The following is an 18,849-nucleotide window of genomic DNA, read 5'->3' as shown; positions in this document are numbered from 1 at the left end:
TCGCTCAACACTAAGTGGAAGCAGTTCTATTAATTTTACTTTAAAAGTGTCATTTAGCTATTTATTTGTGTGAGGAAAGGGATATCTAGTGTAGTTAGAGTGCTCCTTTACACTTAAGTTAGCTTCAAAAATTTAGTTTCTGTAGGGAAAGTGTTAAGTGTAAAGGGACTGTAGTGTAGTGTAGGGTTAACTGGCAGTGACTGCTATGGCAGGGTGACAAAACCCTTCCATAGCAGGGTGACCGCTATAGAGAAATGATCATTTCTCTGAATTGCTTCGGCACACCCATATGGCTTCTCACCAGCCAAGCATTTTTTATGCTGCAGGGGCTGCCACTGCCAGTGCTTTTTTGAGGACATGTTTGATGTCAGACATGACATCTGAACATGTGTATAGGGGGTATATATACACATATATGTCTGTATATATACCCCTAGACATATATAGGTGTGATAGTAGCAGAAATAAATGCTTGCGCTAATGAAATCATTTACAGTAATATATTTCTGCTACTATCACACCTATATATGGCTAGGTGTCTATATACATATAATTATGTATGTATATATACCACTATATACAAGTTCAGATGTTTTGCCTGCCTCAAAAGAACCCAAAAAAATGCCAAAAAAACGCTAGCGTCAAAAAAAAAAATGCCCAGGTGTGTTTTTGCTGGCATTTTTTGGGAGGTTTTGGAGGCAGGCAAAACATCTGAACTTGTGTATAGTGGTGTATATACACACATCCATATATTTATATACACACCTAGACATATATAGGTGTGATAGTAGCAGAAATATATGCTTGCGCTAATGAAATCATTTACAGTAATATATTTCTGCTACTATCACACCTATATATGGCTAGGTGTCTATATACATATAATTATGTGTGTATATATACCACTATACACAAGTTCAGATGTTTTGCCTTCCTCAAAAGAACCCAAAAAAATGCCAAAAAAACGCTAGCGTCAAAAAAAAAAATGCCCAGGTGTGTTTTTGCTGGCATTTTTGGGGGGGTTTTGGAGGCAGGCAAAACATCTGAACTTGTGTATAGTGGTGTATATACACACATCCATATATTTATATACACACCTAGACATATATAGGTGTGATAGTAGCAGAAATATATGCTTGCGCTAATGAAATAATTTACAGTAATATATTTCTGCTACTATCACACCTATATATGCCTAGGTGTCTATATACATATAATTATGTGTGTATATATACCACTATACACAAGTTCAGATGTTTTGCCTTCCTCAAAAGAACCCAAAAAAATGCCAAAAAAACGCTAGCGTCAAAAAAAAAAATGCCCAGGTGTGTTTTTGCTGGCATTTTTGGGGGGGTTTTGGAGGCAGGCAAAACATCTGAACTTGTGTATAGTGGTGTATATACACACATCCATATATTTATATACACACCTAGACATATATAGGTGTGATAGTAGCAGAAATATATGCTTGCGCTAATGAAATCATTTACAGTAATATATTTCTGCTACTATCACACCTATATATGTCTAGGTGTGTATATAAATATATGTATGTGTGTATATACACCACTATACACAAGTTCAGATGTTTTGCCTGCCTCAAAAGAACCCCAAAAAATGCCAAAAAAAACGCTAGCGTCAAAAAAAAAAATGCCCAGGTGTGTTTTTGCTGGCATTTTTTGGGGGTTTTTGGAGGCAGGCAAAACATCAGAACTTGTGCACAGTACCACTATACACAAGTTCAGATGTTTTTCCTGACTGCAAAGAACCCAAAAAAATGCCTTCTATTAAACCGGCAAGGTGTTACAGCCGCGAAGCCAACCCCCTGAGCTGAAAGTTTTGTAATACAAACGATCTTTTTTTTATGGTTCTGGACATGCTACAGAGCTGAAACATGTACACTTTTTAGACCCCCCAGATACTAAATCCAAAAAAAATCAAAACATCTATTTTTTTTTTTTTTAATTTTTCAATAATTGGCTTTTTTATCAAAAATGACAATTTTTAAGAACTTTTTTTGTGTGATTAATAGTTAATGGGGCATGACCCAGAACCCTAGGCACTTTTTAGGGGCATTTATTGGGTTTTAGGGCTTAAAAATGGTGTTTTTTGATTACCAAAGTTCGGGTCCCATTGATTTCAATGGGGTTCTGAAATCCGAACCGAACTTTTGGGAAATTCGGGTGTTCTGGTCGAACCAAACTTTTCAAAAGTTCTATCATCCCTAATTGCTATTTCTTAAGTTATTCCTTACCTTCACATCTGCAATCAGATTTGTGTTTTTAGAAGGTCTAGTAGAGCATTATTTCTAGTTGGGGCTTCCACCAATTGACACAGGAAGTTGTCCTGAAAGACATTTAATCAAAGACGAGACTTAAATGACTGAGCAGTTCTGCCTGCCCAGTCAATATCTGATTAATTAAAGTCCCCCATGATAATAGCACTGCCCTGCTTTGCCTTTAGGAAAGACAGAAGGAGGTTAGAGACCTAAATGCATGCCTAAATACCTGATGTAAGAGGAACAAATTTGGGTTACAAATGCACTGGGCTGACTTTTCGTCGGGTTCAACCTACTGTATATTCTAAAGATGACTTGCATCCAAATAGAAGGGGGCTGCTGTTCTGGGGGGCCAGGTTTTTGGGAAGGCTGGAGGAGAATTTAAACTAGGACTGATGGGGGAGGGTACCACTAGATTGGCTTAGGACCATTACAGTGCCTATATTTAAAAAGGGCACAAAGTCTTTACCAAGTAACTTTAGACTGGTTAGTTTAACTTCTTTAGTCAGAAAGATACTTAAGCATTTAGGGACCATATAGAAGAGCTTTTGCTAGAAAATAATATTTTAAGTAATAGTCAGCATGAATTCACGTTAACGACAGAAGTTGTCAAACAAATCTAATTTCTTTTTTTTAGGAGATAAGGGGAAATTTAGACAAAGAAGTGGCTGTGGATGTAGTATACTTGGATTTTGCCAAAACTTTTGACACAGTTTCCCACACGTGGCTCATTTCTAAATATTAGTGTACAGGCTTAGAAAACTCAGTTTGTAAATGGATAGAAAACTGGCTAAAAATCATATTCAGAGAGTAGTGACTAACTACTTACGGGCAGGAAGTAGTTAGAGGTTTTTTTAGTAGAGGTTTTTTACTTATGTTTTTTTTCTCAACTTTACTAACTACATAACTTTATGTGCCTTGGTTTTATGTACCCTAGTTATACCATTGTTGTTTCTAGTAGCACCCTCTGACCTTTGCTCACTGCCAGCTATAGCTTCTTCTGCCCCCCACCACCTAGTTTACAAGTTCCTCCAACCTTTTGGCCACCTTCTCCCCCAACTGCCCTGCACCCCCCCCCCCATTTAGGTGCAGTCCACCCCTGCTATAGAGCCCACAATTAACTGAAAAGTCAACCCAGTTCTCCATGAACATCAAACCCTCCTTCCTGCATCAGTTCCTCTGCCACTTTTAAATTCCTTTAAGCTCCTGCTGCCTCTCTGGTGTAGATGAAGGTACAGGCGGCATTTCTCAGAATACTGCCTTGAAAGTCCTTTTCTTTAATATTGCACCTAAGTCCCTGAAAAATGTTTTAGGACACTCCATCCTACTCTAAATTTTTTATTGATACTAATGTGCGCCATGACAGCTGGCTCCTCCCCAGACCCTCCCAACAATCTGTCTACTTGATTTGCGATATGTTGAACTTGAGAACCTGGTAAACAACATACTGTGCTGCGATCACACTTTTTGTGACAGGCTGCCTTATCTGTCTTTCTAATACTTGAATCCCCTACCACCAGTATCTGTCAGCCCTGCTCTGAAACCTTGCCCCCTTACTGCAGGAGTTGTTCCCCTGGCAGCTAGGGGAGTCACTCTGCTCCAGCAATGCCACTCCTGAACTGATATCCCCAACATCACATAACCAGGCATATTTTTTGGGATGTGGCAGCAGGGCTGGCCTTAGGTGTTCAGGCGCCCTGTGCGAGCTAATCCTGTGGCGCACGCACATTTTCTTGCACCTTTTTTGCACTTTATTTGACTTTTCTTTTTTATGATCATTAATAACTTATCACCCCTTACATCAGAGACCCCCCACACAGAGCCCCCTTTACATCAGAGACCCCCCACACAAAGCCCCCTTAATTTAGAGCCCTTCCTCACATCAGAGCCCCCCCTCACATCAGAGACCCACCTCACATCAGAGACCCCCACACAGAGCCCCCCTCACATCAGAGACCCCACACACAAAGACTCCCTCACATCAGAGACCCCCACACAGAGCCCCCCTCACATCACAGACCCTCCTACACAAAGCCCCCCTCACATCACAGACCCTCCTACACAAAGCCCCCCTCACATCTGAGACCCCCACACAAAGCCCCCCTCACATCAGAGACTCCACACACAGAGCCCCCTTACATCAGAGACCCCCCACACAAAGCCCCCCTTACATCAGAGACCCCTACATCAGAGAACCCCCACACAGAGCCCCCTCACATCAGAGACCCCCACACAAAGCCCCCTCACATCAGAGACCCCCCACACAAAGCCCCCCTCACATCAGAGACCCCCCACACAAAGCCCCCCTCACATCAGAGACCCCCACACAAAGCCTCCCTCACATCAGAGACCCCCCACACAAAGCTCCCCTCACATCAGAGAACCCCTACACAAAGCCCCTCTGACATCAGAGACCTCCCACACAAAGCCCCCCTCACATCAGAGACCCCCCACACAAAGCCTCCCTCACATCAGAGACCCCACACACAGAGCCCCCTTACATCAGAGACCCCCACACAAAGCCCCCCTTACATCAGAGACCCCCCACACATCAGAGACCCCCCACACAAAGCCCCCCTAACATCAGTGACCCCCCCACACAGAACCCCCTCACATCAGAGATCCCCCACACAAAGCCCCCCCTAACATCAGAGACCCCCTACACACACACAAAGCCCCCCTCACATCAGAGACCCCCCCACAAAGCCCCCCTCACATCAGAGACCCCACACACACAGAGCCCCCTTACATTAGAGACCCCCCACACAAAGCACCCCTTACATCAGAGACCCCCCACACATCAGAGACCCCCCCACACAGAGCCCCCCTCACATCAGAGACCCCCACACAAAGCCTCCCTAACATCAGAGACCCCTACACACACACAAAGCCCCCCTTACATCAGAGACCCCCCCACACAAAGCCCCCCTTACATCAGAGACCCCCCACATCAGAGATCGCCTTACATCAGAGAGCCCCCCTTACATCACAGACCCCCCACACAAAGCCCCCTTACATCAGAGCCCCCCACACACACACAGAGCCCCCTTACATCAGAGAGCCCCCCTTACATCAAACACCCCCACACAAAGCCCCCTTACATCAGAGCCCCCTTACATCAGAGCCCCCCCACAGAGCCCCCCGCATCAGAGAGCCCTCCTTACATCACAGACCCCCACAAAAAGCCCCCTTACATCAGAGCCCCCCCACAGATCCCCCCACATCAGAGAGCCCCCCTTAAATCACAGACCCCCCACACAAAGCCCCCTTACATCAGAGCCCCCCCCACAGAGCCCCCCCACATCAGAGAGCCTTCTTAAATCACAGACCCCCCACACAAAGCCCCCTTACATCAGAACCCCCCCCCCACACACAGAGCCCCCCCACATCAGAGAGCCCCCCTTACATCACAGACCCCCCACACAAAGCCCCCTTACATCAGAGCCCCCCCCGCACACAGAGCCCCCCTCACATCAGAGATCCCCCACACAAAGCCCCCCCTAACATCAGAGACCCCCCTACACACACACACAAAGCCCCCCTCACATCAGAGACCCCCCACAAAGCCCCCTCACATCAGAGACCCCACACACACACAGAGCCCCCTTACATCAGAGACCCCCCACACAAAGCCCCCCTTACATCAGAGACCCCCCACATCAGAGATCGCCTTACATCAGAGAGCCCCCCTTACATCACAGACCCCCCACACAAAGCCCCCTTACATCAGAGCCCCCCACACACACACACAGAGCCCCCTTACATCAGAGAGCCCCCCTTACATCAAAGACCCCCACACAAAGCCCCCTTACATCAGAGCCCCCCCACAGAGCCCCCCGCATCAGAGAGCCCTCCTTACATCACAGACCCCCACAAAAATCCCCCTTACATCAGAGCCCCCCCACAGATCCCCCCACATCAGAGAGCCCCCCTTAAATCACAGACCCCCCACACAAAGCCCCCTTACATCAGAGCCCCCCCCACAGAGCCCCCCCACATCAGAGAGCCTTCTTAAATCACAGACCCCCCACACAAAGCCCCCTTACATCAGAACCCCCCCCACACAGACCCCCCCCCCCCACATCAGAGAGCCCCCCTTACATCACAGACCCCCCACACAAAGCCCCCTTACATCAGAGCCCCCCCCGCACACAGAGCCCCCCTCACATCAGAGATCCCCCACACAAAGCCCCCCCTAACATCAGAGACCCCCCTACACACACACACAAAGCCCCCCTCACATCAGAGACCCCCCACAAAGCCCCCTCACATCAGAGACCCCACACACACACAGAGCCCCCTTACATCAGAGACCCCCCACACAAAGCCCCCCTTACATCAGAGACCCCCCACACAGAGCCCCCCTCACATCAGAGCCCCCCACACAAAGCCTCCCTAACATCAGAGACCCCCTACACACACACACACAAAGCCCCCCCCTTACATCAGAGACCCCCCACACAAAGCCCCTCTTACATCAGAGACCCCCCACATCAGAGATCCCCTTATATCAGAGAGCCCCCCTTACATCACAGACCCCCCACACAAAGCCCCCTTACATCAGAGCCCCCCCACACAGAGCCCCCCACATCAGAGAGCCCCCTTACATCACAGACCCCCCACACAAAGCCCAATTACATCAGAGCCCCCCCCACAGAGCCCTCACATCAGAGAGCCCCCCTTACATCACAGACCCCCACACAAAGCCCCCTTACATCAGAGCCCCCCCCCACAGAGCCCCCCACATCAAAGAGCCCCCCTTAAATCACAGACCCCCCACACAAAGCCCCCTTACATCAGAGCCCCCCCACAGAGCCCCCCACATCAGAGAGCCTTCTTAAATCACAGACCCCCCACACAAAGCCCCCTTACATCAGAACCCCCCCCCACACACAGAGCCCCCCCCACATCAGAGAGCCCCCCTTACATCACAGACCCCCCACACAAAGCCCCCTTACATCAGAGCCCCCCCGCACACAGAGCCCCCCACATCAGAGAGCCCCCCTTACATCACAGACCCCCCACACAAAGCTCCCTTACATCAGAGCCCCCCACATCAGAGAGCCCCCCTTACAAAGCCCCCCTCACACAGAGCCCCCCACATCAGAGACCCCCCTTACATTTTTTGAAGGAGACCTCACTTACCTCACGCTGTCTGCAGAAGGGGCGGGGCGAGGAGGAGGAGGAGCTGACGATCTCTCCTCTGGCGTCCCTGCAGGGAGGAGAGATCTGTCAGCTTGGTTCGGAGGCTGAGCTGTGTATGATACACAGCTCACCTCAGACTGCCTCAGTAGGTGACCGAGGCACAACCGCAGAGCAGGAGGTGAGCGGCGGCCGGGGCCTGTGTTAACCCTGCCCTGGCCACGGTCGCTGCTTACCTCCCGCTGTGTGGCCTGAATCACCTGATCATCTGCGAGCTGTGATGGCCTGTACGGCGCCCTTGTTGCCCATGGCACCCTGTGCAGCCGCACAGCTCGCACACCCCAAAGGCTGGCCCTGTGTGGCAGTTTAGAACTGGTAAATGCTTTTCCCTTTACCCATCTGCTAGTTGTCACCCAACTACCCTCCTCTGGTGCCTGCACCTCCATGTCTCCACCCTCCTCTATACTGTCCATTGCCTACATCTGAGAGGTACAGTCCAAACTCCCTTTCAGGTTGCCGATGCTTTGCACTGTTGCCAGTTGCTTCCTTAGATTCAGGGTCTGGGATGCTAATGAAAGAACTTACTCACATTTTGCACATCAGTTTATGCCCATGAACAGTTTTTTTGAGGCATGTATACATGGAACAGGATGTGCATTATCATTCCCATTGGACATGTTATCCACAAACGTAATGGGGATAATCCAGGCAGGAAAAATTAGGAATTCTATTTTATATTTATTGTTAATCTTCTTAACTTTATTTTTTTCTGAGCAATAGTTGTTTCCCTAACTCTTTGGGATCTCCTGCTCACTTATTACACAGCCCTCGGCATCCTTTTGTCCTGATCCTGATCATTGATCACAAGGCCTAAGGTGTCCTCCCCTCCTGCTCCCACTCACTGATCACATTGCCCTCGGCATCCTCTCCTCTTGCTTCTGCTTTAGTTAAGGTTACTTTTCAAAGTAGAATGGTTGTTCTGGGCAGCACAGGAATAAATGGTTAGCACTATTGCCTGCCAGCGCTGAAGTCATCAGTTTGAATCCCAGCCATGGCACTACCTGCCTTTAGTTTGCATGTTCTACCTGTGCCTGTATGGGTTTCCTCTGGGTACTCTGGTTTCCTTCCACACTGCAAAGACATGCTGGTAAGTTAATTGACTCCTGTCTAAATTGATCTTAGTATGCAAGTTAGGGACCTTAGACTGTAAGCTCCTTGAGGGCAGGAACTGATGCAAATGTATATATATGTAAATATATATATGCGCTGCATACATTTTTGGCACTGTCGACAGTAAATACCTGAAATACACCTGGGTGGTGTATGCTGTATTGTGCTAGTATGCACCACATATTACCACATTATGACAAACTTACCTGTCTAACAGTGCCCTCTAGTGTTGCAACGTCAGTGCTCCTGCTGGCCCCAAATGCTTCCATCTTCTTTTGTAGGTTCCGCCATTTGAATGTCCACGCCGCAATGACACCACTCCTGCATATGTGCAGTGAAGTTGCATCACCACAGCACAGATTATGTGCCATAAATGTACGCTGAGCTGCACATGAGCGGTTCAATGTACATGACAGCTGACAGGCAGAGGAAAGCATTTGACAGAACAGTCAGCATGTTTTACATGTTTTAGCATGTTTTAGCATGTTTTAGCATGTTTTAATACCATTTTAAGAGCTCAATTCTATTGTGAGCTATAGAGTATGTTTGATGGTAAAAAATGCATATAACACAAAAATACATAATGTTGATTTTTTTTTTATGTAGAAAATAAAATCTGATTGTGTTACCTATAAAGTAATACTTTAAGCAGCAGGACACACCAATGGTATTTTTTGTAATCTTTTATCTACATTTTTTTTTTTACAGCCTACAAGCCACCTTCTGAAGGCACTACCAGACCACCAGCTCCAAATCCTTTTAATAATTCACAACATAATGATGTAAGACTATAAAATTGTTTATAAAAATTAAGACAGAATAAGGAATAATGTACAGGGTCTTTAAAAACTGAACAGGGCTAACTTTATATCGGTTTGTGCTTTGGTTATTTTCCTCAATACAAGTCAATATGTATACATGGTAAATACATGTAACTACATAGGACATGCATGGAAAATAAGCTCCAGTTTAATGTAAGAACATTGAGAATAGATTTGTTTTAAAGTTCCCCAACATGGCCAATATTTAAAGTTTTTTTTATTAACTTACTGATCAATATTTGAATCTGGTTATTAATATTCCTGTGCTGGGGATATGTTAATAAACATAATTTCCTTTGAGAGCCAGCAGCTGACATTTTTCTTGGTTGCGTGCTCTTCATCCTGGCTGTCACTGACAGCTTGGGTTTCCACTCTGATCCCGAACATATACTGTGAGTATACATTATGTAATCTTTTATTGGGACACTTACAAATGCAGACTTATGTATGCGTTCGCTTTTGCGCACGGAGGGATGCGGTGGTTTTACATTTTTTTTCTTATTTATTTTACTTTTTATTTTTTACACTATCACTTTAATTTTTTATTTTATTTTTATTTTGGATCACTTTTATTTCTACTACAAGGAATGTAAACATACCTTGTATAGAAATAAGCATGACAGGTCTTCTTTAATGAGAGATCTGGGGTCAAAAATATCCTAGATCTCTCTACCTTTAAAAGCAAAAAAAAAGAAAAATAAATGTCATTTTGACTTTAAGAAGAAAAAAAAATATTTTAAGCCTGAGAGGCAGAAGTGGCTTCAGACGTTGCTCCAGTCCTCCAAGGGCATATAACTGCATTAAAGTGATCCCTCTCTGGCTAGTCCTACTCTATTTTACTAACTCTTATTTGGTAAAATAACTACTCTTAAAAATATTAACATATAATGCCAGTATGGGGCAGACACAGCTGGAAATTAAAACAGCCCTGGACCGAAATCAAGCTGTGCACACCGACAATTGGGAAAATACCCCACAAAATTGAATAGGGTGGACAGCACTAGTAAAACATTTCGTGTGAGTAACCAGATGGATCCCAACAAAAACACAAGCTAATAAATATACAATACAAAGGGTTATAGTTAAGAACCTGCACCATGCAGTGAGATGAAAATGTAAGGAATCAGGTCCTTAATGGCTTGCTATATGCAACACATGAGATACACAATATATATTGATAAATCCTGGGTGATCTCCATGCAGAATGCACCTAAAAAACTGCTCAATGAGAGACTGTCCTGTTGCAGACTACATTTTTAAAGCAGGGCAAAGATATAATATAATAGACTGTCCATTAAGGCTCAGTTCACACTGGGGTGACCTGTAAGATGACTTAGTCCCCTGACAAGTAGCGCCCCATTCAGTGCAATGGAACTGTTGTAATCGGAGTGATTCAAGTTGCTCCGACTCAGAAAAGGTTCCTGCACTACTTGAGGGTGACTTGCATTGACTTCTGTTAAAGACGTCGTTTGCAGGCCGCAATGAAGTCGCGCTGTGAGGTGTGGTTTCAAAGTCGCCCGACTAGTGTGAATTGAGACTTAAAGTACGACTTCATTTTTAGAAAGATAATGCCACAGAGACTGCCATGTAGGAGAAAGACTCCCCAGTAGCGTGAGCCAAATTTACCCAGGTGCGGTTCAGACCCCACTAAAATCAATGTGAGCCAATCATTTTTGAATTATGGTAATTTCCAAAGCTAAAATTCAAGGGATTGACAAAGAAAGAGCAAGAGAGAACAAGCACTGACCTAGGAGACATTTTTCTTACAAAAAAAAAAAATTAAATTGATCGTGCAACAAGAGAGTATTTTAGAGCAGTTCAAAGAGCAAAATAAAAGTATGCAATTACTTAAATACCATTCTAAGTATAACTTAGGGCAATTTTTTTATTACATTTGGATAGATTGGAGAGGGATTAGACCCTCTGTCAATTTTTATTGCGGTCGGTAACCTCATTAGGGAGATCCACCTCGCTATTAGTCCTGTTTACTATTATCATTGAAAGGTAAAGTAAAAGAAAATCCCAAAATATTGAGTTGTCCTGTGAGAATGTTTATACTGCTCTGATAAACAGTGTCTATTTATGCAAATAAGCAAAGATCTGTCAAGTGAGGAGATTCTCAACTTATTTCAATAAATCAATAAAAATGCAAGATCATTTTAAGTGACGCTAAACTGAAGATAAGGAGAATACAATTCTGTGCAAAAATATATGCATTTATCAAATACTTCAGTGCAAAATAAAATGTCAAGAATATAATTGGTGATAAACACAAAGTTTAGAATACAATGTTATAAAATATATCACACAGGTAATATGAGAATATAAACAAATAATATTATCTCTGAATAGTAAGATGACCATAACCAATGACTTCTAGAATATGATTAAAGTGGAGTTCCACCCATTTTTAATAGGTTGGAATACATAGATCTATGCAATCCCCTTTAAAACGGCTTTTACCAATGGAAACTTTTTTTTTTTTTTTTTGCTAGTAAATACCTTAATTTCTGCTTTATTCCTCCTCTCCTCACTTCCGGGTCCGATCGGCTATGACGTCATTCGGCGATTCGCAGTGTCTGCTGGGATGTATTCTATTCCAGAAATCTCGCAGTAGCTGAGCTGTACTGAGCCGTGCCTGCCCCGCCTCCGCCTCGCCTCCTCTCATTGAGTTGTATTGTATGCAATGTATTAAGGCCGCAATGTATTAAGGGCAATGTATTCCACACCTCAGGCTCGCCTGTGTCACTTACCTTGGGGGTTCCCGTCCAAGCTTCGCCCTCTAGCGAACATCGGGGCCTATCTCTGCCGTCAAGTTACCACCAGCACCCTAACAGCGGGGATCTCATTACCATGTAATTCTTACGTCACTAAGGGGTATAATTGCTAATACTTTAATGACTTGGACCCAAAATTAAACAATCACCAGAGGGCAGTGTTGTATTACTATTAGATTCGGGACATAGAATATAATTACATTATTTTCCCACGGATAACCCTTTATCTGGTGAAAAGATCCAAATTTCACAGATATGTCAAACCCGTCAAGACACTATGGCGAGAGTAGAGTATTTATGGTGACCATAAAAACTTAAAGGATCTTTCATAAACATTTTCTCTGTAAGTAACTAAATAATGCAACTTAAAGCGGTTGTAAACCCAAATAACAAAAAAAAAAAACCTGCAAGACAAAGGCATAATAAGCTAGTATGCATCGCATACTAGCCCATTATGTGTAACTTACCTTAGAACGAAGCCCCGACACGGACCCCCGGACATCGCTGCGGGCGCTGCCATGATCCCTCGCCGTCTCTTCCGGGTTCGGCGGCTCCGGCGCGGTGATTGGCTGAAAGAGACGGCTCCGGCGCGATGATTGGCCGGAGCCGCGATGACGTCACTTGATGACATCACTGATTTTCCGGCAAGCTCCCGGCAAATAGATTGAAGGTCCCCCCGGACCTTCAGAGCGCATGCGCCGCTCGCGCGAGCGGCTGCATGCACTGTAAATATCTCCTAAACCATGCCGGTTTAGGAGATATTATTTGTACCTACAGGTAAGCCTTATTATAGGCTTACCTGTAGGTAAAAGTGTCAAAAAGCGGGATACTACCGCTTTAAATAGAATTAGTACTTAGCAATTATATGAAACAAAATATAGTACACAAAGCATTCCTAAAAATGTATATATGTTACACATGTATAATAATATTGTTGCTGATATTTTTCTCACACATAATTATAATGTTTCCTTATACATGTTTTAAATGAGCCCTAAAAGAAATATACTAAACTATTGTTCATTGTGAAACCATGGACAGACTAAAATTACATCACCCTCATAAGAACCTTGACTGGTACAACCATGATCTCTTATCTGATGAGATGTAAAAAGGGCCTCATTATTTACAACTTAAAGAAAAACAAAATATTTTGTCAAAACTCCAAGACTTTCTGTAAAAGACATTTTGTTTTAAAAAAAAATGAACTCTCATTCACCCCCCAAAACAAAATGGATGCCAAGCTGCTCAAAATGTCTTCGTATATAACTGAATATATATGGCCTTTATATAATTAAATTTTTTTTTATATATAATCCCCCCAATAATCCTGACATACCCCCCCCCCTTCTTCCCAGTATTCAGGTGAACAACCTTAGACATATCTGGGAATAAGGTGAGGAGAAAAAAATATCTTGTCCTCTTCCTATAAGAGAATGGTTCATATTGGGAATTGTTCATGACTTTAAAATAATTCGGTGAAATGAAAAATCAGTCCTGAGTGTAAGTTCGTAGCGACTTTACTATTGTTAGCTATGTCACAAACTGTTCCTTATTAGTCTTTTGAACTTCGATTTCCTGGTAAAGAAACTCAAATTTTCCTTGAAATCTCCAACTTCAGCTTGTAAAGTCTTGATAGAGACAGAAATTAACTGCTGTGATGGTATTGGCAACTACCATTCAAAGTGCAGTAAAACAATGTTGGCAATCAGGAATCCGAGAAATCTCTTTGGACGTTGGTTGAATAATGAATGGTCTCGCATGGTCTAGAGTGTCATACACCTAGACTGAGTTTTGCTTACATATGCAATGTACCATTCTCGCATCTCCTCCAACTGAAAATATGAGGTATTGTGATTCCTCTCAATGGATATCCTCGGATCAAATTCACAAAGATCTTTTGAAACAAATCTTCCTCTCCGTCAACAAGGATCCAGGGGTGTCTTGCAACATGACTCCTGATGAAGGACCCGACTCAATGATGGGTTCCATCCTGAACTGGGCTTCAAGGAGAGTGATGACCCATCTGATCGCTGCGTCTTTGGTATCCATTTTGTCTGTACCAATCAACGACCTGGCATGGAAGGTTAATCTCCTCCTATTAGATAAAAAAAAGAGTATGAATATATATTCTTATTAATTGATATTTTGTAAGACCTATGCAACTATAAAGAAGCTTTGCTTGTAAAGATCTGTAAAGTGAGAGAAAATATCACAATGTCAAATCATTATGTACATTAGGTTTCTTCTTCAGCCTCACCTTCCAGCATTCTCAGTTGGTACCTAGGATGACAAGCACGTAATTGATCGTCATGAACCCGTTTTTCTACAAACCCATCATTCTTGACAATTTTTATTTTGTAAGCCACAGGTGAGATCTTATCAATGATGGTGTACGGACCTTTCCATGAAGGAAGAAACTTCTTTTCCTTTACTCGATCCCGAGCAAAATTGTAGAGATACACCTTACCACCTGTCTTGTACTCCTTCTTGGTGGTTTTGAGATCATAATAAGTCTTGATACTTATGGCTGCTTTCTCAAGGTTCTTCTGCGCAAAAGCAAAAGCATTCTGGAGATGTTGACGTAGGTGCTCCACATACTGATGTGTTGTGGCTGCATTGATCAGGTTATGATCTGGTGTGCGATACAACAGATGTTGTGGAAGAACCATTTTCCTACCTGTCATCAGTTCAAAGGGCGACATCTTGGTGGCAGCGCTTGGCGTGGCTCTAATAGCCATGAGCACTAAAGGCAATTTTATGTCCCAGTCTTTACCTGATTCTTTGATGAATTTCTTAAGGATATTGACAATTGACTGGTTATAGCGCTCCACTGCTCCACTAGATTCTGGACGATATGCAATATGCAATTTTCATTTGACCCCCAAGATTTTCCACAGTTTAGACATTACCTCACTTGTAAAGTGCGGGTTCTAATCCGACTCGATCCTTAATGGCAGACCAAATCTGGAAAAAACATGCTTACCAAGCAAAGTGGCACATGTTTCAGCAGTGTTGTTATGAGCTGGTAAACATTCTACCCATTTGGTGAAGAGACAAGTGACTGTCAACATATATTTGTTTCCTCTGGATGATTTTGTAACAGGACCTATAAAGTCAATCTGTATATCAGACCATGGCAATGAGAAACCCTTTCTCTGAAGTGGGGCATGATGTGTAGGGCCTTGAGGTTGGAATTGAGCACAAACCAGACAACCCTGACAGTATGTTTGGACATCTTTCAACATATGAGGCCAGTAGGCATAATCACGTAGTAACTCATAAGTAATCTTTTTACCACAGTGACTTGCTGTTGGTGCGTCATGGGCATGTTGTAACATTAGGCCTCTAAATGTAGTGGGAACTACCCACTGTTGAAGACCATTCTTAGATGTCCTCATTAGTAAACCATCCTGAATTTTAAACTGAGATTTGGTTCTCACAAGTAATCGGAGGTCTTCCTTTTGGCCATAATCCTCATCTGATAGGGGGTTGTTAATAGGATTGCCAATGTGTTTATAAAAGATTCCAAGTATAGGATCTTCTTTTTGGCTTTTAATTAGATCCTCACTTGTGGACTCTTGACTCCATTGTGCCACATTATTTGTAATTTGAGCGCTAGCTCGTTGTCTAGTGACAGCTTCAATGTGTATCAGTCCTAGTAAATGATCTATGTCTACATTTGTTCCATTGATGGCACCTTGTTTGGCAAGTTGATCGGAGAGATCATTACCTTCTTTGTCCATGTTCTGTGTTTTAGAATGACCTTCCAATAAATGGTTAGACCATTACTTTTGACTAATTCATCAATGGCACAGAATAACTTGGCGTGTTTTACAGGTTTGTTATTGGACCGTAACATGTTATTTCTTTTCCAAGTAGGCAGGTATTCAACAAAACTATTACGTAAATAATTGGAATCAGTGACTATAACAAATTTGGTGATATTATGCTCTATAGCAATTTGAACAGTTTTGTATACAGCTGCTAATTCGGCCACTTGGCTGCTCTTAGCCCCAATGCTGTATTCTACTGAAAAATTTGCAAATCCACTTGTCCAAGCAATTCCAATACCTGCTACTAGTTTTCTCTCATCCCCTGCGGTGGTGTGATATGCACAAAGTAAAGGACAGTAATCCTCATCATATGTTTTGTAAGGGGAAGAGATTTGTTCCTCCAAGAAATCCTCTATCAGCTCCTGAGAATGATCCGCACAATCATGAAGTTCGGCAAGTTCTTGAGCTACTGAACTCTTTTTATTTTGTTTATACAGAATTTCTAATGGCCAACCTTATAAGGATAAAGTCCATGCAGTTATTCTGCTGTTGGACAAATTGCCATCTCTAATTTTGTCACTTTGTAAATATTGTAGTGGTTGGTGTGCCGTTTCAACGATAATTTTCTCACCCTGAATCTAACTTCTGAAGTTTTGAAGGGCCCAGACCGTGGCTAATAGTGCTTTTTACAGTCATTAAATTTTACCTCTACAGGTGACAGGACCTTGCTGGCATATGCGATGACCGTGTTCAATTTGTCTTGTTTTTGACACAATACAGCACTGATGCTGAGGTTTGTAAAACCAGTTTCCCCTCTGGATATATGAGACATGGGGCTTGGGTAAGTCTTCTTTTAAGTTCAAAGATAGATTGTTCCTGGTCTTCCCCCCATGTCCATGGTACATCCTTCTTTAGCAATGTCAACAATGGTTTGCTGATTTCTGCATAATTATCAATACAGTGGTACGACACCACTGGGCTTTCTGTAATGAAATTTTAACACCTGCCTCTCTCAACTGGTTAAGCACATGCCTAATCTCTTGGATATGCTGTTCAAATGAGGTGCTTTTCAACAAAATATCATCCACATAAGTCAAATTTCCCCTTTCGGTAGCATCAGGCCTAGCCTTATGTAGAAACACAGCAAATTCATGACCTGCATTTATATAACCAAACGGCATACGATTCCAGGTAAACTGTTCCTTGCCAAATGTAAATGCTAGTTTATATTGGTCTTCAGGACTTACCTTGATGGTCCAATAGCCTTGGGCACAATCCAATGCAGTGAAAATTTTGGCTCCTTGCATTTGTGCCAAGCATTGGTCAATATATGGCACGGGCCAGCCGGACATATACACACGTTTATTGAGCTGTCTGAGATCAGCACACAAACGCCATTGACCATTCGGTTTAAGGATACCAAGGATAGGATTATTATAAGAACTGTGCACCGATCTTATAATGCCTCTCTCCTTGGGATTCCTTATTATTTCCACTAGCAAATCATAACAAGCTAGTGGAAGAAGATATTGCTTGACATACACGGGAGGTGCCTCTGGATCAGTTTGAATCCTAGCAATGTGTATGTGTGTTACACCACAATCATAGGAATCTTTAGCAAAGATATCCTGACACTCCAGGAGAACTTCTTTTAATCTTTGGTGCTCTGAGTCATTAGAGCATCCATCAGCTAAGGAGATTTCCTGCTGGACCATTTCTAAAAATCCTGGAAAAGCTTCAGGTTGACCTATTTCTTAGGCTTCTTCAAGTTTGTCAGTGAGGTCATGACTTGGCCTATTAGTCTCACCGAGAGATACATTATATTCCTTTGCTTCCTGCTCATTGTGGATGATCAAAGGTAAGGGAAGATTCCTCCACGTGACAGGTACCTTTTTCAGGATCAAAAGGATAAATTGAATTAATGGTGAACAATCCTTCAGGAGAAGAATGAAATGTTTGTTCGACCATTTGCTCATCGGTGAGATATTGTTCAGGAATTAGGCCGATGACTACATTTTGAAATCCAAAAGTATAATAATCTGAATCTAAGGCCAAACCAATTAGTGTCTTTTGACAAAGCGATTTCATTGGGAGTACCATTATTAACAATTATTTGGGTTTTGGACTGGTGAATATTTACTATGGGGATATGACTTTCTGAAATTCCCAGTTGTTGCATCCTATTTGAGAGGCATATTAATGCATCAAGGTTCTTTAATTTTTGGCCTTTTGGTACCTGAATAGGTAATAGGAAATTATTGGAACCTGGAGGAATGACAACATTTTGTGGTACTTATACCTTTACTGCATATGGCAGTATCTGGGATGATCTGAGGGCCTCATATTCATTCATGAAAGCACATGGATCCTCTTTTAATCTAGTCCACAATATGAAATTCACCACATCCACATGTATGGCAAATTGATGTAAGATATCATTGCCAATGTACATTTGACACAGTGGCTCATTGAGTACCAGGAATAAATGAGTGGCTGTTTTACCCCCAATGGAAATAGATAACATGCATTTTGCAATGACATTTGTGACTATCAGAGTTATCATCCAATTCATGGACCCAGTTATCTTGAGGGTTAGGATACCTAATTACTTTAGGATTCGCCACTTGTTTTAGCAGATCCCTACTAATGTAACTGTGCTCCTGGCGCAGATCCAGTTTAGCCCTTTTAGTTCTTCCCAGGTCATTAACCTGTAGGGGAAAGAACATGTCACCATTCACCTTTTCAATTCCTGCTAATAATTGTGTATGATCACTGAACCCAGTAGGGTCAGGATTTCCGGGATGAAGGTGGATGGTCAGAACATCACTTTCCAAGCAAACATTTTTAACTCTTTCAGGGGACACACATATGGTGTTATTCTCCTG

At 43.1% G+C, this 18,849-nt stretch overlaps 1 protein-coding gene across 1 annotated transcript in view; it reads left to right on the top strand.

Annotated features, from left to right (window-relative positions):
• The window catches only part of LCP2 (lymphocyte cytosolic protein 2), a 325,994-nt gene that overhangs the window by 273,198 nt on the left and 33,947 nt on the right, over positions 1-18,849 (top strand). The window contains exon 18 of the mRNA XM_082256323.1: positions 9,299-9,372. Coding sequence (XP_082112449.1) covers positions 9,299-9,372 — 74 coding nt within the window. The remainder of the gene's footprint in view (positions 1-9,298; positions 9,373-18,849) is intronic.

Source organism: Pelophylax lessonae (genome assembly GCF_965119305.1).
Source record: "Pelophylax lessonae genome assembly, chromosome: 4".
Classification (NCBI taxonomy): domain Eukaryota; kingdom Metazoa; phylum Chordata; class Amphibia; order Anura; family Ranidae; genus Pelophylax; species Pelophylax lessonae.
Note: the sequence above shows the minus strand (reverse complement) of the source record. Positions and strands in the feature narration are given on the sequence as shown.